Here is a 27,776-nt window from a genome sequence, read left to right on the forward strand (position 1 = left end):
GGAAGTGGGTGGTGGGGTAGTTTGCAGAGTTTTCTGCAGCCTGGAGGGAAATCTGGGGAGGGTCTGACTCAGCCCTGAATGCCATGCAGGGGAAGAGGAAGTCCTGTTTTCCCAGCCCAGCTGGGACTAGCAGCTGAGCCTGGCTCAGAGTAGGAGCCACCAGCTGGATCTTCCCCAGTCTTGCCCCCTGCCCCACAGCAATTTACCTCTCTGTTGGCTGCCCTGGGCACCCAAAACATACTGCTGGTGAGGGTCGCATGACTGCTCTTGTGGCTTCCCTTTGCTTCCCTCTCAGAAAGTAATTTTTCTGTGGGCAAGCAAAGAAATCTGCGGGGGACATGAATTCTGCACATGTGCAGTGGCGCAGAATTTCCCCAGGAGTAACTTTTGCATTTAGCATCATTAATGAGAAAAAACAATACAGGAGGTTTTTAGATAGCCACTGCTTTTTGTCCTTTGTTGGGTATATGTATGTGCAATTACCTGTCTTGTATGAACAGTTGTAATTGTATACAATTGTATGTGCAGGTCAGATGTACAATTGCACACCTTCGATTATTTGAATCCTAATTATTTCCCCTTGAAGCATTATTAGGCTGGAGAATTAATACCCTATTGAGATGAATATGGGCAGTTCATAAACCTACCGTCTCAGACAGTTTGAAATAGGTGCTCAACTACTGCTCTATTTTGGGTTACATTTGGAAGGTTTCGTTGCAACCATAAGGGCTAGAAACTTAACACATATATTAAAATGGAAGCTTATATTCTACAGAATGTGAATTTTTCATGGAGGCTGAATAACATAATCAATTAGGATTTAACGTTTGCATTTCACTTTCCGGTTTGCAAGCTTGCAGTTGCATTTACGTAGGTTTTTGCATATATGTTAGGTTCTATGTGATCTTTGTCCAGCTATGCCAGAAGGATAGGAGACTTGATGATGTGATTTAATTAGGCCACAACTTTATTCCTAAATATCTGGGAATCCTGGCAGAAAAAACTGCAGTGCAGGTAATTCCATAATCATTTACATATATGCGGGGGGCTGCTGTCAGCCCTCCTTTTTTTACTCATTCTGGTACACAGCCAACTTGCTGCTGGGACCTTACCATCACCCCCTCAAATGAGAGTTAAGGGGGCTGTTGAGGAGGAGAGAGGTTCTCTGCTATACCTGTCAGAGGAGCCCTGAAAACCCCTGATCACCTTATCCCTGTCTTACGGAGTACCTGCACTGGGCATCCACCCGAAGCGTACATAATAAGTTGCAACATCATAGCCTAATCTCCGTTCCATATATTTTGCCCCAACTAAGCTCCCAACCCATTGTGGGGAAAGTGGAACCTCTCCCCCACCTCATGTTGGCCAATCTGGTTGGGGTTGTCAGAAGGATGGGAAAGAATTTTTCCCCTCACCAAGAAAGGAGCAACTAACATAATGGCCACAGTGGATCACGACTAAGGCAGCTAGTTTGTCATGGATTCTGTGACCTTCCGTGACCACTGTGACTTCTGCAGCAGCTGGTGCGCCTGCCTGGGGGACACCTGAGCAGCTCAGGCAGCCCCTGGGCCAGTCACAGCAGGCGGTGCTGGGGCAGACTCGGGCCATCACGCCCCTTCCCAGCAGCAGCTGGAGTTTGGGTATGGGAGGGGGTTGGGGCATGGGATGGGGTGAAGGCTCTGGGTGGCGCTTACCTCGGGGGGCTCCCCGAAAGCGGTGACATGCCCCTCCCTCAGCTCCTAGCTGGAGGCATGGCCAGGCAGCGTTGCACGCTGCCTAGGTGCCGGGGTGGGGGGGATGTCGCTGCTTCCAGGGAGGCACAGAGCCAGGTAGGGAGCCCTTCCCGGGGCGCCCCCGAGCACCTGGGCCAACATCCCCCCCACCCCCAAGCACCCGTGGCAGTGTGTCCCCCTCCACCCCAGAGCATCCGTAGGGCCCCCCCCCCCCCAAGATTTAGTCAGGGATATATAGTAGAAGTCATAGGTAGGTCACAGACTGTGAATTTTTGTTTACTGCCCATGACCTGTCTTTGACTTTTACTAAAAATACCCATGACTAAAATGTAGCCGTAACCATGTCAAAACCTGGTATTTTAACTACTTCCAAGGGTGGCAGGTGTGTGCTGCTCTGCCTTGTTCAGGTAAAAGAGCGTTTTTCCTGCACCAGCGTGGACATAAATTGTCCCCCTTTTCTTCTGGTCACCTGGTGGAGATGGTTCAGTGTCCGCGTGCTGAATCTGCCATAACAAGTAATTCTGTGGCTGTGTAGCCCTTAAAGGGGCCACATACCATTTCTGACAAGACAGAAAACAGCCTGTATTACTTCACGTGTGGAGAGGTCATTCCCAGCTATCAAAGTACATTACTATAAACAGCAGTCAAGGTAGCAAACTTATATAAGCTGCTGTATGTTACATCAATAAAAGCAATCACAGCACAGCATAGGGGTAAGAATTTCTTCAGATTAGTCTCAGCTGAGCAGGTAGCAAAGATGGCAGAAGTAGAGAGAAATCAACAACCAAATGGAAATTATGAAAGAGGCCAGACAAACATTAACAGATTTCACAAGTGCAATGGTATCTATGCATGAAAAGCCTTATATGTTAATACTAAAGGAATGCATTGTACAGGAAGAATGTCTTGTAATCTTTCGTGCTTTTTAGGTAATGATGGCCTTGTCAAATCACTTAAATGCAGTGGAATCAGAGAAGCAGAAATTGCGTGCTCAGGTTCGCCGGCTATGCCAGGAAAATCAGTGGTTGCGTGATGAACTAGCCAGTACTCAACAGAAATTACAGAAGAGTGAACAGTCTGTGGCTCAGCTGGAAGAAGAAAAGAAACACTTGGAATTCATGAATCAGTTAAAAAAATATGATGATGATATTTCTCCATCTGTAAGTAGATGTGCATTCAAAAGCATTGTTTCTTTTTGTTAGTAAGCTGCCAAGGAGCTTTTTATTCCCAGATATGAATTTTTAGCAGTTGAAACAGGCATTTCATATATAGATTTTAATTTGTTTATAGACAAGCACATTAGGAGATTGATTTCTTCATACACCTCTACCCTGATATAACGCTGTCCTCGGGAGCCAAAAAATCTTACCGCGTTATATCGAACTTGCTTTGATCCGCCAGAACGCGCTGCCCCGCCCCCCCAGAGCGCTGCTTTACCACGTTATATCCGAATTCGTGTTCTATCGGATCACGTTATATCTGGGTAGAGGTGTATATTTATATTGTCCTAATCTTATGTAGTTTATACATTCACACAATAGAGAACTGCTTCCAAGAATCTTTATCTCAGGAAGACATATATTTTACAGATGATGGAGTAACTACACTGTAGACTTGAGGGGGTAAAAGTCCAGCATATAGTAAAACACTTATACCTAGCAACACACTAGCTTAAAAATTTACTTCGAAAATTATCTTCAGAAAGCCATAAAATGTCTGTTTTTAAAGCCCACAATAAAAGGAGAATTGAGGATAAGATGTATAAATTGTTGATATAAAAGGAAACTGCATTATTTGGAGCAGTCTGGAAAATGATTTTGACCTAGATAGTGGTCTCACTATTTTTTATTATTTAATATTTATATTAGCACTAGAGGCTCTAGTCAGGAAAGGGGCCCCATAGTATTAGGCATTGTGAAAACACAGACACAGTCCCTACACTTACAGTTTAAGAAAGGAAGTGACATATGAAGGGTCGGGAAAATAGGAGTGCAAGCAAATATGTACAGTTTTCATATACATATGTATACCCTTGCAAAAGTGATTTTCATAATTTTAAATAAAGTAAGTGCTTGGTAACCTATCTGCCCCTCAAGCCATCATTGGTTGATTTATGGGCATTATCACAGAAATAGATCTCATCTTGTAAGTTGTTACATTCCGGATGGTGTCTATGTCTATTTCAATCAATTGTTTTATTTTCTTCTGACCTATTATTGCTACAGCGTAGGAGTGGCAAAATGCATGTGTTTAAACATGCTAACCAACTGCTAGACAAATCCTTTTTAGCACAATGTGAATACAGTGAATTGTTTTAGTCAGGTAGTCAGCTGCATGCAATGCAAGGAAATCTAAAAAAGCTAAACCTTTTTTTTTTTTTTTTTTTTAAAGGTCAGTGAAGGCTATTTTTTATTTTTTTTTGAGTCTCGGTACCTAATTATGTTCTTAAGAATATGGAATAGTACCTAAATAATTTAATAGGATAAACAAGGAACTATAATCTTTAGACAGGATAAAATATCCTAGCACCTCCATGCTTTGGAGCAAAAAAACCTTAAATTTTGGCAGGCGCATAGTGTGAGGTCATTAGTGCCCCTTTTCCTGTCCTCACAAAAATCCACATAGATCTGACTGAGTTAAAAACCTCTGAAATAAGATTGCCAGTGCAAATTTAATTCAGCTGTCTTGTGCATATGCCTTGAGATAGTCTTGCCCAGCATCACAAAGGACATCCTCGATGCATATCTTTAATGTTCTTTAATCATAGATTTTTATATATAATTGTATATAAAAGTTTTCAGTGATTTTAGATTTAATAATGTAACACTTTGCTTGGGACTGGGGTTTGTATAGGAAGACAAAGACACAGATTCTACCAAAGAACCTCTGGATGACCTTTTCCCCAATGATGAAGATGACCCAGGGCAAGGAAGTAAGTGAACTTCAGATTATAGAATTACAATATATTTCTGCAGAACAGAAGCTTGCTTTTATCTTCAGGGAAATAACCAATCATTAATTCCTAGAGTGCTCTGGTCCAGACACGGCGCAGCACAGACAACAAGGGCAATTGCAGCTTTTAGGATTTATTGTATGCAGCAAATTATGATGTAATGAAGATAAAAATGTTTCCCTGATGCACTTTTCTGTAATTTCTTACTCCAGCACTGACTGAGTATGTTCATCCCTTCCAAAGGGTGGAAGACAGGAAAGCTGATTTATGAGGATGTTATTCCCACTACATAAAAAGGCTGGGCTAGTCTAAGCTGGTTTTTTTTTTTAAAAAAAAGCTTGTTAACTACCCCTGACCTCATTAGGAGCTAATTTCAATACAAAATTTAGGCAGTAGCTTGCTAACTTAGGCAGAGAAGCTTTAGATCCCAGTGTCAGGACCTGTTTCAGTCAACCTTGAGACTTGGTAGTCTGCCCAGGTAGGGGGTTCTATGATGACCTGTATGGTTAACTTCCCTGGGCAGGTTTCCATATGAGGCCTTGTCAGTTCTATTTTTGTCACTCATAAGGAACACGTTTTATGTATTTATTTTGCAGTTAATACTCCTCCAGAGATGTTATCCTCTCAAGGCTGAAGGGTTGATGAGTTGGATGTGGTACACTTGAGTTACACCTTTATCATTATTTATGTTACCATAACAGCTAGGAGCCCCAGTTATGGACCAGGACTCCATTTCGCTATGTGCTTTATGAACATAGAACAAAAAAAGATGGTTCCTGCCCCCAAAGAGATTACAGTTTTAAGTATAAGACAGGAAACAACAGATGGATACAAACAGACCATTGGGATAGGATAAGGAAACAAGACACTATTGGTCAGCCTATGGTGTCCACACACCAGTGGCCTTAACCATTGGCAATTTTTTTTGTAGGCATCAAAGAAAAGGAGAGTTTTAAGGAAGATAATGAGGTAGCTTTGCAGATAATTACCAGGGAGCTTCTCCTAAGTCTGCAAGGCAGCATGGGAGAAAGCATGATGGTGCTTGTTTGAAAATTCAGCAAGTATGCAATGGAAACTGTCACCATAAGTCCGATAGGCATCTTAGTCAACCTCTAGATAATAAATGATAGATGATGGGTCTTAAAGGGCCTTGAAAGTGAAGACAAGTCGTTTGATCCAAAAAGGAAGGGGGAGCTAGTGGATGCAAAGAGACAGGTAACATAATTAAAGTGAGAGCTTAGGAAAACATAGACAACAAAAAAGCAACTGCAGCTTTTAGGATTTATTGTATGCAGTAAATTATGATCTAATGAAGATAAAAATGTTTCTCTGATGCGCTCTTCTGTCTTTGCAGCAGTGTTCTGAATGGATATGAGTAGGGCAAGACTGCATTGTAAAAGCCAAAGAAAAGGATGTGTGGTAGTAGAGGCATGAGATGAGAGCCATGATGAGGGTGTTAGCTGTGTGGATGGAAAGGCTGTATATTAGAGATGTTATGCAGAAAGAAACAGTGAGATTTAGACATAATGTGGATTTGGGGATCTAGAAAGATCTGAGTCAAAGATAATGCCTGTGTTACAGGCTTGAGTGACAGTCAGAATGGTGGTGGTATACCCAGTGGGGGAACTCCGTTTTAGCCATATTTAGATTGAGATGACAGCTAGATGTCCATGAGCCGATATTAGAGAGAGAGGCTGAGATTTTAGTTTGGACAGAAAGAGGCAGATCTGTAGTAGAGAGGTAGCTCTTTGAGACATCAGCATAGAGATGTAGTTGAATTTGTTTGTAGATGAAATTGCCCAGATATAAGGTGAGAGGCAGAAGAGGGGGGACCAGGACAAAACACTGTGGAATTCCCATAGAAAATTGGAGGCTGGGGGTGAGGAGGATCCTCTGAAGGAGCAGTAAGAGGTAGGAGAAGAACCAGGAGAGGCCAGAGTTACAGAAGCCAAGGAGAAGCATGGTCGATAGTGTAAAAGGCAACTGACACATCAAGGAAGATGAGGATGGAGTACCGGTTCAGAGCTTTGGCTAGGAAGAGGTCGTAAGACACTTTGGCAAGAGCAGTTTCAGTTGAGTGTAAGCCGCGGAAGCTGCATTGGAGAGGCTGTACTATGGAATTAGAGGAGTGGAACTCCGGGCAGCAATTGTAAACAGCATGCTCAATGAGCTTAGAGCTGAAAAGGAGATGGGGGTGGTAATTGGAGAGGCAATTGAGGTGAAGGTTGGGTTTTTTAAAGATAGGAGAGACTAACATATGTTTGCATTGTGAGGGGAAAGAGCAAGAGGCTTAATAAAGAGTAAGGGAAGGGATGAGTGGATGCAAGGGATTTCAGGAGATGGGATGGTGTTACTGGAGCAAGCGGAGGAGTTAGACGGGAACAGCAGATGATAAACTTCTGCATCTGTGACAGGAGAGAAGGAGGTAAGAGTTGTAGGAGGAGGATAGGGAAGGTCATGTTGTAGTTTGTCAGCTTTCTTGTGGAAGAAATTGTCAAGGTCCTGTGCTGAGAGAGAAGAGTAAGATTTGAGGAGTGAGTCAAAGGTGGCAAAAAGTTGGCTAGGATTGTGGGCATGGAATACAATTAAGTTGAAGAAGTAGAGTTGTTTAACTAGGATGATGTCAGAACTGATGGAGGAGAGAACAAATTTGTAGTGGAGGAAGTCAGCCTGGTCATGGAATTTCTTCCAGAGAAGATCTGCAAGGTGAGAGCAGGAGCAGAGGAAGTGCATTTTGGGGGTGAGCCAGGGCTGGGGATTAGCAGGGGGAGCCTTGTCATGGAAGAAAGGGGCAAAAGAAGTAAGGGTGGAGGAGAGCGAAGCATGGAGATAATCATCAATCATATAAATGGAAGAAAGGGGAGAGAGGGGGCAGGGAGGAGAAGGCTGAGAGCAGATGACAGTTCTTCAGTGCTGATGGACTGGAAGGCAAAGAAAAGCCAAGTGACAGGGTATTAGGAAGGGCACTAATGGGCGATGCAAAAAGAGATCAGGTGGTGGTCGCAGGAGAGACGTCAACAACATAGGATCAGCGAGAGCAGAATGTTTGGTGAAGACCAAATCAATTGAATGGCCATTTGGTGACTGGGAAAGTTGAACCAGAGCTTCAGGTCAAATGAAGAGGAGAGGGTGAGGCAATGCATAGCTACAGGATCAGATGAGTCATTAACATGGAAGATGAAGTCACCAAGAATGAGTGAGAGTATAAGGAGAGAAAGAGCCAGGACTAAAATTCGGAGAGGAAGTCTGATGGGAAGGAGTTAGGTAGATGAGAGGAGAAAAGATTGGGATGCTGTGTTGCTCAAAAGACAGAGTGGAAGAGGGCTGAAGAAGGGGTTTGGAAGTGGCAGAACTGGGAGAGGAGAAGCCACACACCCACCAGGGTTGGATCCAAGGTGGGGAGGGGAGTGTGGGGGAAGGAGAGGCCTCTGTAAGAGAGGGCAACTACAGAATCAGTGTAGGGATCCAGGTCTCTGAGAACCAGGAGCTAGAGGGAGCAAGATACGAAGTGGTTGTGGATCACTGAGATCTTTTTAGAGATGGAATGGGTGTTCCAAAGACACAAAGAGGAGGGGAGGAGGTGGGGAAAATGGAGCAGGAGAGGTGTAAGGTTAGGAAGGTTAGGAATGGTGACAGAATGGGTGGAGTTGGTGGGGGGACAGGTATGGGTGGTGAAGAGGTTGATGAGGAAGGGAATGCCAGGGTTGGGAGAAAGGTCACCAAAGATGAGGAGGTGGCAGCAGAGGATGTGTGGTTTGGATTTGTGAGGGTGAGAGGAGAAGGGAGATTGGAATAGAGAGAGGAAAAGGTATAGTTAGTGGGAATTGTAGAGGGGTGAGGGTAATAACGGAGGGGAATTGGAGCTAGTGTGAGGGGTAGAGGAGGAAGGAAGAGAAGAGATGATGTGATGCAAAATAGAAGAGGGATGTGTTGAGAACCATAGAAGAATGACAGGGGGATGAGGTTACAACAGAAAACCCAAACCCGAACCGAGTTCAAAAAATATTTTGAAGGCACGCTTGCATGTCCCCCTGCTAAGTGGCTGTGGTGCTTTCTCCCACTTTGCAAAGGAGGAGGGGAGTAGCCATCTGGGGTCCAGTGCTGGGATGATCTGGGCAGTGGGGGGTGTTTCCTTGGTGCTGACAATCCTTATGTGGTAAATTGTTGATGGTTAGGATTTGTTTACTGAAATACTGAAGCTTTACAAAATGTAAATCAACAAGAGTGTGAGATTGGTTCTATAAAATCTAAAAGAGAATTGCTATGGAGACTGTTGGTGATAGTCACCTGAATCAAGCTTTTCTTCAGATGCAGCCATTGTGTGGGGCTTGAAAGAAATAGTAGAGAAAATCATTAAGATTTTATGTTGGGGTGAGGCTCATCTTCCATGCTTCTTTGAAGTCAACATACTGGTAACACTAATGCTGAATTGCAGAGCCATACCCACAGCTGTCCAGTCCATCCACCATTTATTTGGTCAACAAAGAAGGAAGGGCAGTCTTTAGGTGACTCTTATGACCACCTGTCAAAAGGTGCTTGTGGTCTTTAGGCTCTGGTGGTAGATGCCTGGTTTCATCCCTGGATTATCAACTAAGCCTACATCTTCCTCCCTATGCTAGGCAGGGTGTTGAACTTGCTAGAGAGATAGGGCAGGTCCACACTACATACCTATATCGATATAATGACATCGCTCAAGGATGTGAAAAATCCACATCCTTGAGCGATGTAATTATACCAACCTAACCCCCCACGTAGACAGTGCTATGTCAACGGGAGAGCCTCTCCTGTCAAAATAGCTACCGCCTCTTTGGGAGGTGGATTAACTACGGTGACAGGAGAAGCTCTCCTGTCAGCATAGGAGCGTCTTCATTAAAGTGCTACAGTGGCACTGCTACACTGGTGCAGCTGTAGCACTGTACATGAAGACAAGCCCATAGTCCTCATGGTTGTCAAGATGTAATTTGATGAAGACAAACCCAAAGGGGATGGGTGGAATGGGGCTAGAAGACAAAGGTTATAATTACAAGAACATACAGCTGGTTTATCGTATGCATCTTTGAAAGACAAAAACATCGTAATTATTTTTTTTTGTTGCTTGTTTGGGTTATCTTAGAAATGGAGAAGGGAAAATACTAGTAGCTAAAGCAGTGGTTCTCAACCTGCGGCCCGCTTGCAGCCCGATCAGCACACAGCTGCGGCCAATGTGACATCTTCAGGGCCATACAGGTAGTATTGGATATGGCCCACAATGGTAAATAGGTTGAGAACCACTGGAAAAGAGGGCAGTGGGCAGAAAGGGGAAGAGGATCAGAGTGTGAAGTATAATGGGCAAGAATTTGCAAATGTAACCGCTGCAGTTTGTTTTGAACTGAATGATTCCACAGACATTAGAGTTTGCCAGGGCTGTGAAAGTGTCCCTTGTTTGGTAGGGGCAGAGGAGTGCAGAAAGCCAGGCTCTCACTGCTGGAGCTCTGGTCCTTTGCATTCAGTTTCTGGAATCAATGTGGTTCTGCATTGGAGGAGACCTTTATAGCCCTCACAGAAACTTGTGTGGAGAGGAGGGGGCAACAGGCTATTTCCTCCTGGTTCTGGGATGGAGATGCAGTTGTTGTGAGTTGGGGGTAGGGAACCAGGTGAGCAGATTTCAAAGGAATAGCAAACAAAATGAAGAGGCTGGCTGTAAAGGCTTGCTTCCCTTTTCTCTTGCTGCTGCTGCTACCACTATTGGTGTCTCTTCTAGGGTAGCATAGTGCTTTTATAGGCCACCATGGGAAGAGTGGTTGGAGAGGAGGGCAGGACATGCTGGAGAGGAGGGCAGGGCATGTGGAAGAAGATGACTACTGAGACTTCATACTCCTGGAGCAAGGGGATAAAGGAGGAAAAGTAGACTAACTCTAGTCACCTTCCTGTGGCTGGCTGGTGTTGCTTGTCTTGCCCTACCCTTCCCCCTAGGTTACTTGGACCTTTAGTAGCTGTAACTGAGGGCAGAATTTGGCCCTAAAATTGGAGCTTTGTTAATAATTCAGTTGCTGTGTGAATCAGATTAGATCCCACCTCTCTCCCCATAGCTTTTATTGGCTCATAGGAGTAAAAAGTAGTAAAAATATGAACTTGTTCATCACTGGAGTTATACTGTATTATATTACCTGAATTCTCTTTATCCGAAAATCCTAGTTGTCCAAATCCACAATATGTCCCCCAGTTAGCCCTATGTTAATAACTTGCTAATAACTTCTTGGTTAGCTTGTTAGCACTAATCAACAGCTTTGTATTTGTATATTGGTTTTGAGTGGTTCCCTGTTGTTACTGAGACCTAATCCCATTTCATCAGCAACAACACCTTGTCAGGACATATTAAATTGTTTAATTTGAATTAATCAGAATAAATGATGTCCACAGTGGTTTTAATACAATTTTGGTGTTTTTAATTAACTCAATCACATTAACATTGTTTTTACTCTTTATTGAAAGTACAAAGTATTAAGCAAATATCAGCATTACTCCCTTCCCTCTTGTATTTCTAGGTCAGTAAAAGAAGAGATCAAAATAGCACTTTTGTTTATCCAAACTCCTAGTTTTCCAAAACTTTCAGATGTCCCCTAGGCTATTCGAATAAATGGGAGTGAACTATGTCAGTCAGAATACAGACAGGGAGAGGATCTGCTTAGTATGGGAGTGCCATTTTTTACAGTCCTGTTTCAGAACAGAACCACACTTTAAAACAGTTAGATTAATTTTAGTGTCTAGTATTTGGGGAGCATGGATTTTTCTTTCAAAATGGTTTCAAATCGGTTGCCTTCTTTTTGCAGTCCAACAGCAGCATAGCAGTGCAGCAGCGGCTGCTCAACAAGGGGGCTATGAAATTCCAGCAAGATTAAGGACTCTTCATAATCTGGTTATCCAGTATGCTTCCCAAGGTAGATATGAGGTTGCTGTACCCCTGTGTAAACAAGCACTTGAAGATCTGGAGAAGACTTCAGGTCATGATCATCCTGATGTTGCCACTATGCTAAACATACTTGCTTTGGTGTACAGGTTGGTATTCTGCTATACATTTAAATTCTCCATTAACTAAACTTCTTTGTTTCTGTAAAGTTGACTAGAGGCCTTAATGCTGGGACTGCTATAAAAATGTTTTTGACAATTTTGTAGGTTCTAAATTTTTTATTTGTGGTATCACATGGGTACTTGACCTGGGGTGCTCTGTCACACCACAGTACACCAGGGTCTAGATGAGTTCCTGAATATCTTCCCATACCTCAGTTTTTGGAATGCTATTATTCATTTTGAAACTTCACTATCCATCCATCTTAGATCATTGAGAAGACAGTCAGACAACTACCTCTCGGTTTATGCTAATGCTGTTGTAAATTGGATGGCAAGATGTACATATGCAGATAGTTCATTTCCAGTCCCTCAAAAAAACCTACTTTAATTGTAGTTTTTTGCCCTTGGAAGTGAAGGACTGTGTCTGCATTTGATCCCTTCTCTTCTGTACTATAGCATTCCTATCCTGACACTGAAGTCAGCTCCTACTTTTGCAGTTCATTATCTTATAAGACTTTTATTTAAATGCTACTTCCTTTTTTTTGTGAAACAGAGTAAAGTGTTAATTATGGTTTTCTAAAATTTAGGGACCAGAACAAATACAAAGATGCAGCAAACCTCTTGAATGATGCCTTGGCTATTCGTGAAAAGACTTTGGGCAAAGATCATCCAGCGGTTTGTATATCTGATTTTCATATTTTTAGTTGTTTTTCACTGACACTTTTTTTTTCTTCCCCTGCCCAACTTATTCTAATATTAAACTCAACAGGAACATTTAAGATCTGGCTTGTCACTAAACAGGACAGGTAGGAGGCCACAATATAATATTTTGCATTCTTTTAATATTTAACTTGTCTTTGAGCATTTTATCCATTTCAAACTATTTCACCCAAAAATTACTCTGCTGCCACATTTATTTGATTATGAATCAAGTTGCATGGTCTGTATGTGGAAAAAATTAACTTCTGAAGGAATATTTTAATTAGCTTATTTTAAACAATTCAGTTGCTGAATTCATGTAAAAATTGTACTTCTGATTTGTTTTACTGCCTCTGTTTTAAAATAAAACAGATAATTCCAATCAAGATGTTCGTGCTCAAGTCACTTTTAAAATTTAACTTGGTGATGTATTGCTTCATATAATCTATGTTACAGTGGGCAACTCTGTGAATCTGGATTTATGTAATATAGCTTTATTTCTGTGTTGTCCTATTTAGAGCAAATTTATGCATTAATCACATTTCAACAGACTAAGTAAATACATTTCACAGTTCGCTATGTCTTCTCATTTAAGAGTTATTTCTTAATGCAGTGATTTTGCCAGAGGTCTTCACTGTACATAGAGGATATGAATACAACAGTCCATTGTAAATATATTTTAACTAGTTCATTCTTTCAGTAGGTATTCTCTTCATATATAATGTTTCTCTGCTGTTGACAGGTGGCAGCTACTCTAAACAATCTTGCAGTGCTTTATGGTAAACGAGGAAAGTACAAGGAGGCAGAACCTTTGTGTAAGAGAGCTTTGGAGATCAGAGAAAAGGTACAGAGTAAAAAACAGAAGCCTGACAATGGATTTTTATTTTTTGTGAATTTCAACTTCTGCTTTTTAGAAAAAAACTCTCTCTCTCATATTTTGATTGGTTAGACCTACCAAGCAATACTAAATACCTTGGATAGAGTTCTACAGCTTCTTAAATTAAAATACAAAATTGTTTTAAGAAAATTAACTTAAAAATCTTGAGAGGCTTTGGGTGTATTCTAAAGTTGTGCAATAACTGTAAAGTAAGAGCAACGCTGCAGGAAAAGGACATTTAGGTATGTTTCTATTGGGTTGACTAGAGCATTTGAATACAAAATAAATGTATGCCATTTAAATATTTCAAGTTAGTTTTGTACTGCCGCAGAGAGTGAAAATGTTTATTCCAGTGCATTTGTCTGGCTGTCTGCACTGCAGTATGTTAAAACTGGTTAAGTATGCTGTATGTTTAAGTTATTCTATTACTTGAAAACTACATCTCCTGTTATGAATTATTTTGTTCCTCTCTCAATTAGAATCTAATTGAATAATCCACACATTATATACAAAAAATTTTTTTAGGCTTTTCATAGCTATTATAGGGAAATCCTTAAACTCTGGTAAGTGCAAAGGCATAGATGTGCTGACTAGTTTACTTGAATGCTGTTTAAAATGTTTTAATCCTGATAGAGATAATTGTTGACCTGGGATTAATGTAAATGGACTAACTCAAACAATTGTTTTAGAATCCATGAAACAGGAAGAATTAAGACAATAAAAATTTCTATCTGATCGGACTCCCTCCTCTACCCCCCCAATTACTCTGTACTTTCTGAATAATCAGTTTGAAATAGAGAAGTCTGCATCATCTTCAAATATTATTGAAAATGAGGTTTTTATTGAACTAAATATGAAAATGAATAATACAATTGCTAACGTAAGCCTGTGATATTTTGACCTGCTGTGCAAATCAATTTGTTTCATGCTGCCTGTAAATTTTAATATGGTGTGAGATATTGTATTGCAAATACATAACTATTATAAAAGTTGTCAAAGGAGATGGAGGGTTATTATTTGGGCAAAAAACAACTTGGGCTTTGTTCACCTGGAAAAGTTGAGACAATTTTCATTTGTCAGGTAAGCCTGTCAGTTTGATATTAAAATGATCAACAATGATAGTTACAATGTTAAGATTTAAATTGTAATATCTGGATGTCAGAGTTCATACTGTTGAAATGAATGGGGTAATCCTCATTTTTCAGGGCTACTGTTTCAGGCTTCATGCAGACTTCTATGCTGAAGTTTTGTGTCAGTCTCCTACTAATGCTGGTGGAAGTGCAACTATAAACTGCCTGCTGGAGTTCTTGTCCCCAGGTTTTTTAATCCTGTTCACTAGCACTCCAGCTATTGCTGACATTGGTGGCACTTCACTGAAGGTAGAGAAGTTGTGGGAGATCTTATTTCAGAAAAAAATGGAGTGTAGAGAAAAATCAACAGGACATCATTGCATTGGCTTACACTCAGTTCAAGTTTATAAGTTTTCTTCATAATCGTAAGAGCTAGAAACTGTTTTCTTTCAAACAGAAGTTTGGATTCTAGAGCAAATTCCATAGCCATGGAATTGCAGAATACACAAGACCCTGGTTATATACAGTATTATAGGAATTGGAGAATAATTAAATGTACATATTTAGAAAAATTCTATTATACCTCCGTCACTTACAGAATGACTAGTCATTAGCAAAACAACATAATTACTGACCAAATGACTGTGTCTAACACAATGCAAATTAGAAAAAAATAGAATATTTCTTCTTTGCGAGACTGAAAGATATCCTAAAACTTATTGGAATATATTCATGCAAAGGACTTTTTGGAAGCTGTATTGAGAAGTTTACTTAACAAATATCAGTTTCTCTAATGCATTGTAATCTTAGCCTGTAAAATTTCAGTTTAACTTTGAATTTTGATTGAGTGCACAAAAGCATCTTTTAAAATTTGCTATAGATGGAAAATGTCTAAACTACTTGATTTTTGTGAAAATGGTTGAAAATTAGATGCCCACTTGATACCTTATTTGCCATGTCAGCCAAGAGCAGTCCTAGTGTATACCTAACATAAACGGGGCCCTCTTCTACTCTCAACCAAAAAATGGGATTTATAATGAAAATAGTGACTGAATCTTAATTATAGAAAAGTCTGAGCAGGGTAAACTGCTGAGGTAAAAGAATATGGTCTGATATTGAAATTAGAAAGAAAGAAGTTGTGAAAGATCATTTTAAGATCATGCTTCTTTAAAATCTAATACAATAAATGGGGAATGTTTTAATGTATGGTACCTTCATTTCCAGGTCCTGGGGAAGGATCACCCAGATGTTGCCAAACAGTTAAATAACCTGGCCTTACTGTGTCAGAATCAGGGTAAATATGAAGAGGTGGAGTACTACTATCAAAGGGCACTTGAGATCTACCAAACTAAACTAGGACTGGATGACCCAAATGTAGCAAAAACAAAGAATAATCTGGTAAGTTTGTAACATGAAGTAAAAATAGGAAATGTAAGCTTTGTTTTTTCTGATGTGCTAAAATAATTACTCCTGGGTGCAGAATGCATATCCTCCGCAGATTTCTTGGCTCCCCTGCAGAAATATGGGGAGCAAAGAAATCTGAGGAACACACGCCCTTTCCCCAGCAGCCCTGGCGCATCTGCTGAGAGCAGTCAGCAGCAGAGAAATCGCTCGGGGGGGGGGGAGGAAAGGAGGCTGGGCGTGTGTATGTCCCTGGAGAGATGTTAAGGGGGTAGGGCTCGGCGCGTGCCTGCGTACGGACAAGTGTCAGGGCTTGTCTACACTAGCACTTTACAGTGCTGCAACTTTCTCGCTCAGGGGTGTGAAAAAACACCCCCCTGAGTGAAGCAAGTTTCAGTGCTGTAAAGTGCCAGTATAGACAGTGTACTAGCGCTGCAGCACCCAGCGCAGGTAGCTACGTGTCCCTCCTGAAGGTGGGATTTTTTAGAGCACTGAGAGAGCTCTCTCCCAGCATTATGCTGCGACTACACAAGCCACCTTAAAGCACTGCTTTGGCAGCGCTTTAATGTTGCCAGTGTAGACTAGCCCTAAGGAGGCAGGCTGCTAATGTTCCCATCGTTAGTTAATTGTTCCCATTCTTAGTCAATGAAGACTTCTTTACCTTGCCAGAGTGGTGTAAAGGAGCCTTATTGTAAATAACAGTAACTAAATCCTCAGCTGGGAAGGTCTATGTGCTTTCTCACTTTTTTTTCTGTGCCAGAGAAGCACAATGGGGTTAGATTACAACTCAGGATCTATTTTACTTTTCCATGTTAAAAAAAAAGGCAGGACCAGGATTAGCAAAACTGTATGACTTTTTTATGTGTGAATGTCTGAGCAATTTAAAGCGACATTCTACTTTACAGAACACCAAAATAAAAGTAATGTAATTTAAATGAAAATCCAGGATAAGTGGAATGCTGGGTATTGGTTACCAAGTATTTGTAACTTAACTTTCTTGTGTTTAGGAAATGCTGAACAGTTTTATTGCGGTATTTTTTCTGTATGGTAGTTTAAATAAATTACCAAAATAAGTGAAATTGGTGTGATTATATTGTTGCATATTTTATTTGTCAAAATAATGCAGAATTTTGCATTTTTGGCTCAGAATTTCCCCAGGAGAAAATAATGGTTTTTTTTATTCAACAAGCATGTAATTATAGGTACATTCTGTCTTTAAAAGATAAATTAAAACTTTTCCTATGCTGATACCTTTATATTATTTTTGTAGGCATCCTGCTATCTGAAACAGGGAAAATTTAAGCAAGCAGAAACTTTATACAAAGAAATTCTTACTCGTGCACATGAAAAGGAATTTGGCTCTGTAGATGGTAAGGAACTTGGTGTACAACTGAAAAGTAGGATTTCTTTTTTATACTTCTCAAAATAAATCTGTTTAAGACTAATTGATATTATACTTAAAGTTGTGAGTATTTGAGGGAGATTAAAAGGAATGAAATTTTAGACTTTATTGAAACATACAGCAAAATCCATCCTCAGGAGGAAAGACTTTAATTACTGCATTAAAATTAATCCAAAACAAGGATTTTTTCTAAATGAGTGAGACTTAGCAAGTCTACGTAACAGACTACTTTTCTGTCTAACCTACTTTAGGATGTTCTATAGAACCCCAAACTCTAGTGTCTAAGAGCTAGTATACACACGGGACTATGTTTGTCGTCTTCTAGTCAGTGACTGTAATAATTCAGTATAGGATTTTAGATTACTTGGTAAAAATAATGGTCAACTGTTAGAGCTCATCTGCCAAAACAATTAAAGAATGCAGAAAAACTTATCCTTTTCTTAAATTGGGCAGACTGTAAATTTAACAGCTAGATGTCAGCAGTCTATTTGTACATTGTTCCAGTAGAACATGTTTCATAAACTACTAATTGTAATGCAGAATTTTCATTTCCTTGCAATAAGACAGTTACTTTTGCAGCATTCAGTAGCTGTCACAATAAAAGAAATAAATGTGTGTATTCTAGCAAACAACTAAGCTCTTGTCAGTATGTACTTCCACCAACTTGGTTGGATCAAAGTCTTTTAGAAATAGCGCTCTGTCAGCAATTTTGTAATGCTGACTTCTAGGTATCTTTTCTCTTCTAAAGCCAGTTAAAGGCAGACACACGTGTTTTGTTAATCTGCTTAGTCTTTCTGTAATGTGTCAAAAATGCTAATTGTGCTGCCAGAACCATTATTTTTGTTGGTCTTCAGCTTTCTTCAACCTGAATATTAATGTCTACTTCTTTCACTGCTATTATAAAATATTAATTTTATATTTTCACCAGATGAAAATAAACCCATCTGGATGCATGCTGAGGAGAGAGAAGAATGCAAAGTAAGGACATGATTGAATAATTGTTTTCAGAATTTCTGAAATTCTGTTGTTAGTTACAGATATATTTTTAACATGCTGTTTTCAATTTAGGGAAAGCAAAAAGATGGCTCGTCCTTTGGAGAGTATGGTGGTTGGTACAAAGCTTGCAAAGTTGATAGGTAGGTATATTATTTAAAGCATTTTAACTACAGAAAATACAGTACTCAGAAATGTCAGTTTTAAAATCATACTTAAAAATAAAATCCTTTCATCTGTGTTACTAATATTAAAACTGATATCTAAGAAATCCAAGGCCATGTTTGCTGGCCACAGCAAAGAAGGTGGCTTCGGGGATCTGATAGTGACTTGGTTCTGAGGCCTTTTTTATCCTAACTGAGGCAAATTCCCGTGGCTAGTAACAGCACCCAAAAGACCATCTGTCAGTTGGAGATGAGTGGAATGCAGCAAACTCTGGACATGCCTTTTCCCCCAGTTTCAACATACCCCTTATTCCAGGAATTACAGAGGAGGGGTGATATAGGAGCTTACTATGCCAGCTCTGTGCCTGCTGGGAACTCCCACATGCTGTGCATCTGATCAGTCTCTGTGCCACTGCATATCAATAGTATAGACAGAACAGAGGGGAGTATAGCAGGCCACATCATCTGGCCCCCTACCTACATTAACTCCTTATTCTGTTCTCTGTTTTGCATTTCATTATTAGTCTCGTTTAAGTCATTTACTTTTTGATTCTCATGCTCTACACATGCTGCAATGTTTGAATTGCAAAATCTTGTGAGAAATGGCTTTGTTTGACTTTAAACATTTTCATTGAAATTTGAAGAAACAAACACTTTTCTCTTTGTATTATGCTTGATAAAAAGTTTTCTGTATCAAATTTAAATTTTGAGCCAAAACTATTGTACTATGTGTGTATTATGTATAATATCAAAATCTTCTGCACAAAATAGTTGACACTGTTAATAGTGAGAATTATTTCTGTGTTCATCTTAGCATTTAGTTGGGGGATGTAGTAATACAAATAAGACTTTTAAAACTTAGTAAAACTATTGCTGGATCTAGTAAACTTATCTGTTCAGTCAAATATGCAATAGATATGCAGGGGAACGGGTAACTGAACTATTGAGGAGCATGCATCAGGAATTTTGTAGTGTCATAAATGTCTCCTTGCTCCTACCTCTCTCTCTTGTTCTAAACACTGTGTGCCACAGAAGTAGTCAGGCTGTCTTATTGCTTCAGGGTCTCTGTTCAAATGCTGCTGGAACAAAACCTCAGCAAGGGTCTTGACTGGTTTAAGACTTATAATTAACAATTGTGTTATATTGTTGAATCAGGTTTTTTTTTTTTTTCTTGTTGGGGTTGGGAGAGACAATTCTCAAAGAAATTCATAATGGAATTTGAAATCTTTCCCCTCAACATCACTGGCTTAAATCTGAATGAGGTATGTAGCAACTGAAAGTAGCACCCAGCTAGAGGCCAAGAAGGAATTTTTGATCTCAAGTGCCTAATCCATATTACAACACCCACCATTGATACGGGCACTAATTGACATATTTTCTGACCATTTCACTGGTGGCAAAAGTTTGACTGTATTTTGGAGACTGAACTACACTGTTACCACTAGAGGTCAGGTCTGAGGCACCCAGGAAGCTAGCACTGCTGTTGTTCATGTCACATGGCTCCAGAGGATAGTAGTTGTATTAGTTTTCAGGGCTATTAAGCAATCACTTTTTGTGAGTCATAAATGCATTTGAAAGATATTTTTAATGTCTCACATATTTAATGCTAGTATAATATTTTAAAAGATGATTCTCAGATAATATTGATTATACTGATGGTATCTAAGCTTTTATCTCATGTTTTTGAGTTTTCATGTGTATGTAAATTTAAGAATAATTTCAATGTATATTTTTTTAATAGTCCAACAGTAACAACTACCTTAAAGAATCTTGGAGCACTTTACAAACGTCAAGGCAAGTTTGAAGCTGCTGAAACATTAGAAGAGGCAGCAGTGAGATCTCGTAAGCAGGCAAGTATGAAAATTCCCCTTGTTCTTAGTAATGCTATTTGTGGTTTGTTTTTATCAACATTTTGACTTCCAGTTGATGTATATTGTGCACATATGATGTTTTAGCTGTTCAGTAGCTGGCAGTTTTTTAGAGATGTATTTCTGTATATATTTGCTAATTTACTATCTAATTATGTTAACAAAAAACACCCTTAGTTTTAGTTTAAATTAAAAATATATAGGCGCCATGTTAATCCTTAGTAAACTGGGTAATTGCTAGGTTGATACCAGGAACTGGTGGAATACTAAGTGTTCTGAGGTGCCATTGTGGGGGCAGAAGAACAGCAACTGGTAGGTGTGCAGTGCAGGAATGGCACAGCCGAGTGGGGACACTTCCTGGCCTGGGTTGGCAGCATGCATGTGCGTGGCATAATTGAGGGTGAATCCTGTGGAGGGCATGAGGGAGGACAGAAGCAGCAGGCTCAGACAGCAGTTTTCAGCAAGAACAGTGTGAGGAGTTGCACAATAGAAGTTGGGAGTTGAATCTTAGGGGGCAAGGTTGGACCATGTGGGGACCATAGCTAGAGAAGCATTTCTGGGGAGGGAGACCATGTTAGGGAGAGGATCAAGAGAGGAGCCTTGGTTGGTGAACACTCTCTCCAATACTTCTGTGTGTTGATATGGGGTCTCTTCAATCTGTTGAGGAGGAACTTTTGTAACTCTCTTAATGTAGACAAGACCTGGGGCCGGTGTCTACAATGAATATTTTTGGAAATTCTCAAATCCTAAAACCTGTCAAATGACCACCTCACCTTTCCATGTGGGGGAAAAGGGTTTTTTTTTTTCTGTTTTTTTTTTTTTTTGAAGTAGAAGGAAAGCTGCGTGTATGTTTGTGTTTTAATATGGGTATAAATGTAAATGTATACATCTATGAAAAAATAATGTAGACCATACTTGCAGAATGGGGGATTCTATCAGCAAAAGATTTGGGGGTCATGGTGGATAATCAGTTGAACACAAACTCTTGAAATTCTGTTTTTAATAATTTAGTAATTTTGGTGGTAATAGAAAAGTAAGGAATTTTCTTCTTGTAAAATGATGTTTTCGTGTGGACACTTTGTAATTCAAACTACAAGTAAACTAGTTCAGAACAAAAAATTGTAGTCAAAATATGGCAGGCAATATCTTACAGATAAAGTACCTCTTTCTTTTTTAAATACACCGATTTGTAGCAGAGATGTTTCAAAACCTATTAGTACGTGATCCTGATCCTGCAATATTTTTTGTTGCTGTAGAAGCAGACTGCCAGGAATAGGCAAGAGCAAAGGAGTTACTGACAAACCTTATACCCCAAAATGTGCTGATGACATCAACATTGATTGTTTTGACACACAAGGAAGTATCCAATCCATTCCTCCATGACAAACAGAAGGAAAACCTGAGTGTTTACCAAGTAGAAAAGGACAAAACCAGTAAGCTTGAAGGAAGATATTAGAGAAAAAAAATCTTGATATATCCCCTTTTAATATAAATATGTGAAAATGCTCCTGTATAAGGTCTTTATATATCTTTAATCCAAGTGAGATTTTAAAGTAAAATAGCAGTTCTTCGAGCAATGTCCCTGTGGGTGCTCCACTTAAGGTGCACTTGTGCCCTGCGCCTTTGATTGGAGATTTTTGGTAGCAATGCCTGTTCAGCCCTCACATGCACCCCATACATTCTCATGCACCATGCTGAGGCTATATGGCACTAAACTGAGAGCGGTTAGCCTGTATCTTCTCAACCACCGTTTGCTTGAGATGGAGTCTGCAATGAGTGCCTATTCTCTGTTTAGCATTTAAATACAGTTCTGTCGCATCTTATGTGCATTTAACATGTGCGATTTCAACTTTACGCGGTTGGCAAAAACAAAAAAAGAGAAAAACAACAGTTTTAATACTATACCTGTATTGCGGGCAATTTCGCCCGCCATTGAACTCAATGGGGTTTTGGCTATACGCAGTTTACGCTTTACGCGCTAACCGCGGAACGGAACCCCCGCGTAAGATGAGACAGACCTGTAGATAGTTTTATAGTTATTTACCTTTTAATGTTTCCTTTGTCTTTTCTTTCCCTTTTGCCCTTAAAAATTTAAAATTAATAACAAAAATCCTTTTATTCTTAGATATATAGTTAGATATTCGTTTAGTACTTCCCCTTCTTGGGATTGTGCCTCATTATTTTTTCTTTGATATGGTGAGTTCCCCAGGATTTGAGAGGTGCCTCTTCTGCTGTGAGGCTATTCCAATCAGTGACAGGCTTTCCCAGTGCCTCCAGTGTTTGCTGATACCCATATTCCTAGTAAGTGCAAGATCTGCACATCCCTCAAGGGTAAATCCCCAAAAATAGGGAAACCAAATTTAAATGTCTGATGATGGAGGAAGGCTTACGTCCAGCTTCAGATCCAGGGGCGGAGGATCCCACTGTACATAGACCTCCCAGTACTTCTATTGCTCTGTCCACATCAAGATTTCGTCACCATAAACCCTGAGAGAGGTAGACAGTACCGTGGCACTAAGTACTTCTGTTGCACCAAAGTCCTCATCTGCATCTTCCTCTAAACAGAAGGAGGTAGGGAGTAAATTTGCAAGAGGATCTCTGTCACTGACACAAGAGGACTATGGAGAACTCAGGTCCCAAGAGGAGTTCCATGTAGGCTCTGAGTGATGCTGGTACTGCAAAGGCAAAGAAAAAAAACTCAATCTAAGGCAGACTCGGTACCAAGTTTGGGTACTCAGACCCTAACTGGCAGAGATATGGGTGAAAAGACTTATAAGCCCGTCCAGGAGCAACGCTCAGTACCAATATTGAGGAAGTCAGCTGTACCAAGGATGGCTAGACCTCATACGGTACTGAGGGAATTGTAACTGACGCGCTACTGGGTGCCCAGCACGTGGTGTCAGCTACATCAGTACTGAAGCCACCCTTCACAGAGTCTCTCCTGGGCCAATATTTACCATCAGTAACACAGGTGTTCAGGTACCTGTCACATTCCAGGTTGCAGTCCATACCACTTGCCTTGAAACCTTGGGTGCCTCACAATGCTTTGCTGTGGTAGCTACCAAACAGGGCCGCTCAAACAGACAAACAGTGTGCAGGTCAAACCCTGAGTGTCTGTGTATAGTTGCAGTCCTGGTCCAGCAACTCTGACCTCAGCAGCCTTTCAGCAACACACCAGCAACTCTCTGGCTTCCAGGAGCCTTGGTTACTTCTTGCTGCGTGACCCCAACACACTCCTAGTCCTGAATTTCCTAAAATGTGCATTCGAGCCCTCTCTTGGACAGTTCAGATATTATAGGTCTATTGGCCCTGTAAGGGGTCAATATTCAATAGTTGCCCAAACATTTCAGTTTAAACACAACACTGGATTAGTTTTGATTAAAAAAATAAAACAAATTTATTTAACTTCCAAGAGAGAGATTTGAAATGAGTATAAGTATAAGGCATTAAAGTCAGAAAGGGTTACAAGAGAAATAAAGATAACTAGCTTTCTAGTATCTAAAACTTAGATTAGACATAGTTCAAGGTAAAAGCCATACCGCATGTTTCCAGCAACATTGCTGACCAAATTCTCAGGTCAGGATACTGCCCCCCTCCCCGAAGTCAAAGGACTGGTTTCTTAGTTGTCTTAAATGGGTGAGAGAGAGAAAGAAGAGAGAACCTGTGGTGGTTTTACCCCTCACTTTTATAGTCCAGTCACCCTTTAAAACACATTTCCCTGAGGGTCACTCCTAAATAAAGTTCCTTTCTGTTGTGAGGACGGAGACATGGAATCTCATGGGGAAAGAGGTTCCATATTGTTCCTTGCTAAAATGTAGATCCATCTGTTCTTGCCCCTGACAGGTGATCAATCAACTTTGATGACTCCTGGCTAGAGGTGTTAGCTTGTCCTTTGTCTTTGAGGAACAGGTTTACCCTCTCCCCAGACTTGTCTGGTAAACATGTCAGTCATGTTTCCAGCTTCTGTTCACATAATATTGCTACACACATTTTACCATGATACTATTGACTAGTGAATTATTAGTTTTCAAATGATACTGCACAAGGCATATTTTGTACAAAGATTACTACAATAGTGGGTAGTATGTGGGAGTGAACTCTTCAGATTCTCACATCTCAGTGCAAAGTTCCCCTGTCTATTCTAAAACACATCACTATCCCTCCTACACTTATGTTTTACAAGAGGATAGACCTTAAAAGGACACCCCCATGACAGGAACACAGATGCCTCCACCTATACCTTTGGGTCCCGCCAGTGGCCTTGCTGGGATCCATGGTCATTCTATTGCCAGCAATTCGCAATAGGGTCTTCACACCACTGGAGGGAACAGAGAAGGACCGATTTTCCTCAGCCCCCTGTACCACCACCCATGGCAGAGGAAGAGGAGGCGCAAGAAGCAAGGACAGACAAGGAGATGACACCTCATATGAATATTTCCTCCTCTTCACCTGATGAAGCTTTGATATTTCCATCACCTTCTATGGGAGATAACTTCAGACTGATGAAGCAAATTGCTGACAGGCTTCAGATTCCCTTAGAGAGATTTCAGGAGCCCCATAAACTCCTAGATCTCTTACACACTTCATCATCCATGAGAATTGCCATTCCAGTGAATGAAGCTCTTATGGAGCTCACTAAGACTATTTGACAAACCCCAACTTTGACACTGTCTACCTGCAAGAGATAAAAAGTATTAGGTTCCTGCCTGGGAATCAGAGTTTCTATTATCTCACACAGCTCCAAACTCTCTAGTAGTAGAGGCCATTGATGAAGAGGTAAGCAACGTAGTTCTAAGTCCATCCCGTACAGCAAGGACCATAAAAGGCTCTGTTTTTGGCTGCTGAATCTATGCTTCAACCACGATTCAGTTCTGAATAATGAACCATCAGTCACTCATGGCCAAGTACGACTACTTACATTACAACACATGTAATTCCTTTATTGAGCATCCGTGAGAGGAACATTGTAGCCAGTTTAAAGCCACCATTCAAGAGGGTCAGCTGCTAATGAAGACATCGCTCCAGGCCTCCTTAGATGCAACATATACTGCAGCACAGTCTATATTAGCTGCAGTGGTCATGAGAAGAGTGTCTTGGCTGCAGATGTTGGGCTTTCCGACAGAGGTTCAAAGTACTGTTGAAGACCTCCCATTTGATGGTCGCAAGCCCTTTGCAGGCTCGATGGATACCTTTTAAAGGACTTGAGAGTCACGCTGAGATCCTTTTGGAATCTATACTCATGTAAATAAGAGGAAATACAGTAGATCTCAGGTGACACAAAGAGCACACCCAGCCCTGTATTCAACATGCCGTAGACCTTCTGAACCCCTGGTCAAGAGACCTAGGTACTCAAAAAAAGAAATCCCTATCAGCTACAACTACGTTCTCCTAGCCATCCATGTCCTCAAAGTGACAATTTGGACGGCTTGGTCAAGTCTCAATCATCCAGTTGACAGGACTATACAACTACAACGTCCTATCCACCTCCCTCATTTTGGATGCTGCCTTTCCTATTTTCAGGATGCGTGGGAGCGTATAATTTTAGACAAAAGGGTTTTGGAAGCCATAACTTCTGGTTACACTATCCATTTCCAGGCTATCCCTCCTCCCATCCCCGTCCCTCTTCAGGGACCTCTCTCATGATCAGTTACTAGAACAAGAAGTGACCTCACTTCTAAGTTTAGGAGCAATAGAACCAGTTACTGTGCAGTATAGAGGAATGGGATTCTCCTTAAAATACTTTCTGATATCCAAAAAGAAGGGAGGGTGGAGACTGATTTGAGACCTCAGGTCACTAAATGGATACATAAAACAGCAAAAATTCAGGAGGGTGACATTGGCAGTAATAATTCCATTGTTAGAATTAGATTGGTTTGTGACCCTCGACCTACAAGACCCACATTTTCATGTCACTATTCACTCATCACACAATGTTTCTTCATTTCCTAATCAACAGCAAACACTACCAATACAGTGCACTTCCTTTTGGACTATCTTTGGCACCAAGGGTGGTGTTAATTATTCTCGTAATAGTAGCCGCCCTCCTAGACGATAGGATCTGCCTTTAATAAGCCAATCAGGAGGTGCTGGAGTCAATAAAGATCATGTGTTCTCTGTTTCACAGTCTGGGCCTTCAAATCAGACAGTCTATTTTGACTCCATGACAGTGTCTATATTTCATAGGGCTTTTCTGGATTCATTGACAGAGTATACCTACCCTCCAGTGGATTTCTCGCACTAGCTGACCTCATCTCAAGGATTCAGGGCAGTACTCAAGTTGCAGTAAGAGATTGCCCTCAACTGCTGGTACACATGCTCATATGTATCTTTGTAGTGCACTATGCCAGGTTACATCTCCAAGGTCTACAGGAATGGTTTACAAACCCAGCAAACATAATATAGGCATAATATTGTCTGTTCCCAAACGGATTCCACACTTACTCAGTTGGGGGAAGTATCCAACCAATACTTGCACAGGTGTTCCTTCTGTTCATTCAGATCTCCCCCTACCGTGGTGATAATATCAGGTGCTTTGCTTTTGGGTTGGGGGGCACATCTGGGATCTCAGAAGATGTGGGGCATATGGTCACTGCAAAAGCAGCTTCTCCACATATTCTTTTTGGAATTGTGAGTGATCAAAAATGCGTGCATAAATTTTCTACCTCTAATCAGATTGAAGTCAGTAAAGATAATGATCGACAACGTGGCATGTGTAATCAAGACCATCGACCAGGGAAATAACCCACTTCCTTCCCTGATGAACCACAGGATGCACCCCACCCATGTACTTATTCGCTACACTGATACTGACTTGGACTCTTTATACATTCCCTGGGTGGCGTACCCAAACCCACTTATCCACTGATGCTTTAAAAACTCCCACGCCCCAATCTGGGTCTATGCTGGTTATGTGATATGTATCCCTCTTAACTTGTGTATATTTAATTTTAAACATTAACTTTAATAAAAATTTTAAATCTGTTCTTATCAACTGTCAGGGAGGAGCACCATTCCCCATCTCTCTGTGCCAAAGCACTAAAACTCTGGAATTTTTGCACAACCAACCACATAGTCATCTCTGCTTCTTACTTCCCAGGTATTCAAAACACCATGGCAGACTATCTCAGCAGATGTTTTTCTTATTTATGAATGGGAACTAGACTCCAGAGTCCCTCACATGATATTCTCAGTTAGGGGTTCCCGGAGGCAGATCTGTTTGCCACAGCAGCCAATTGAAAATACATCTTGTATTGCTCCAGAGGGGGTCTTGATCCTGTATTGCTAGGAGATGCATTTGTCATAACATGGACAAAAGGACTTCTCTGTGTGTATCCAATGCTGTTATTATTGAAGGTTCTGAACAAGATCAGACCAGGGTTATAATCATAGAATATCAGGGTTGGAAGGGACCTCAGGAGGTCATCTAGTCCAATCTAGTCAAAGCAGGACTAATTCCCAACTAAATCATCCCAGCCAGGGCTTTGTCAAGCCTGACCTTAAAAACCTCTAAGGAAGAAGATTCCACCTCCTCCCTAGGTAACCCATTCCAGTGCTTCACCGCCCTCCTAG

The 27,776-nt window shown here is 40.7% G+C and overlaps 1 protein-coding gene across 5 annotated transcripts in view; it reads left to right on the plus strand.

Moving 5' to 3' along the window:
• The window catches only part of KLC1 (kinesin light chain 1), an 87,022-nt gene that overhangs the window by 3,694 nt on the left and 55,552 nt on the right, over positions 1 to 27,776 (plus strand). For all 5 annotated transcript variants that reach the window (XM_026654231.2, XM_026654227.1, XM_026654229.2 and 2 more), the window contains exons 2-11: positions 2,663 to 2,893; positions 4,587 to 4,665; positions 11,496 to 11,721; positions 12,321 to 12,408; positions 13,175 to 13,276; positions 15,604 to 15,777; positions 17,051 to 17,150; positions 18,111 to 18,160; positions 18,251 to 18,318; positions 20,081 to 20,189. In XM_026654231.2, the coding sequence (XP_026510016.1) occupies positions 2,663 to 2,893; positions 4,587 to 4,665; positions 11,496 to 11,721; positions 12,321 to 12,408; positions 13,175 to 13,276; positions 15,604 to 15,777; positions 17,051 to 17,150; positions 18,111 to 18,160; positions 18,251 to 18,318; positions 20,081 to 20,189 (1,227 nt within the window). The remainder of the gene's footprint in view (positions 1 to 2,662; positions 2,894 to 4,586; positions 4,666 to 11,495; positions 11,722 to 12,320; positions 12,409 to 13,174; positions 13,277 to 15,603; positions 15,778 to 17,050; positions 17,151 to 18,110; positions 18,161 to 18,250; positions 18,319 to 20,080; positions 20,190 to 27,776) is intronic.

Source organism: Terrapene carolina, unplaced genomic scaffold (genome assembly GCF_002925995.2).
Source record: "Terrapene carolina triunguis isolate 2854851 unplaced genomic scaffold, T_m_triunguis-2.0 Scaffold189, whole genome shotgun sequence".
Classification (NCBI taxonomy): Eukaryota; Metazoa; Chordata; order Testudines; family Emydidae; genus Terrapene; species Terrapene triunguis.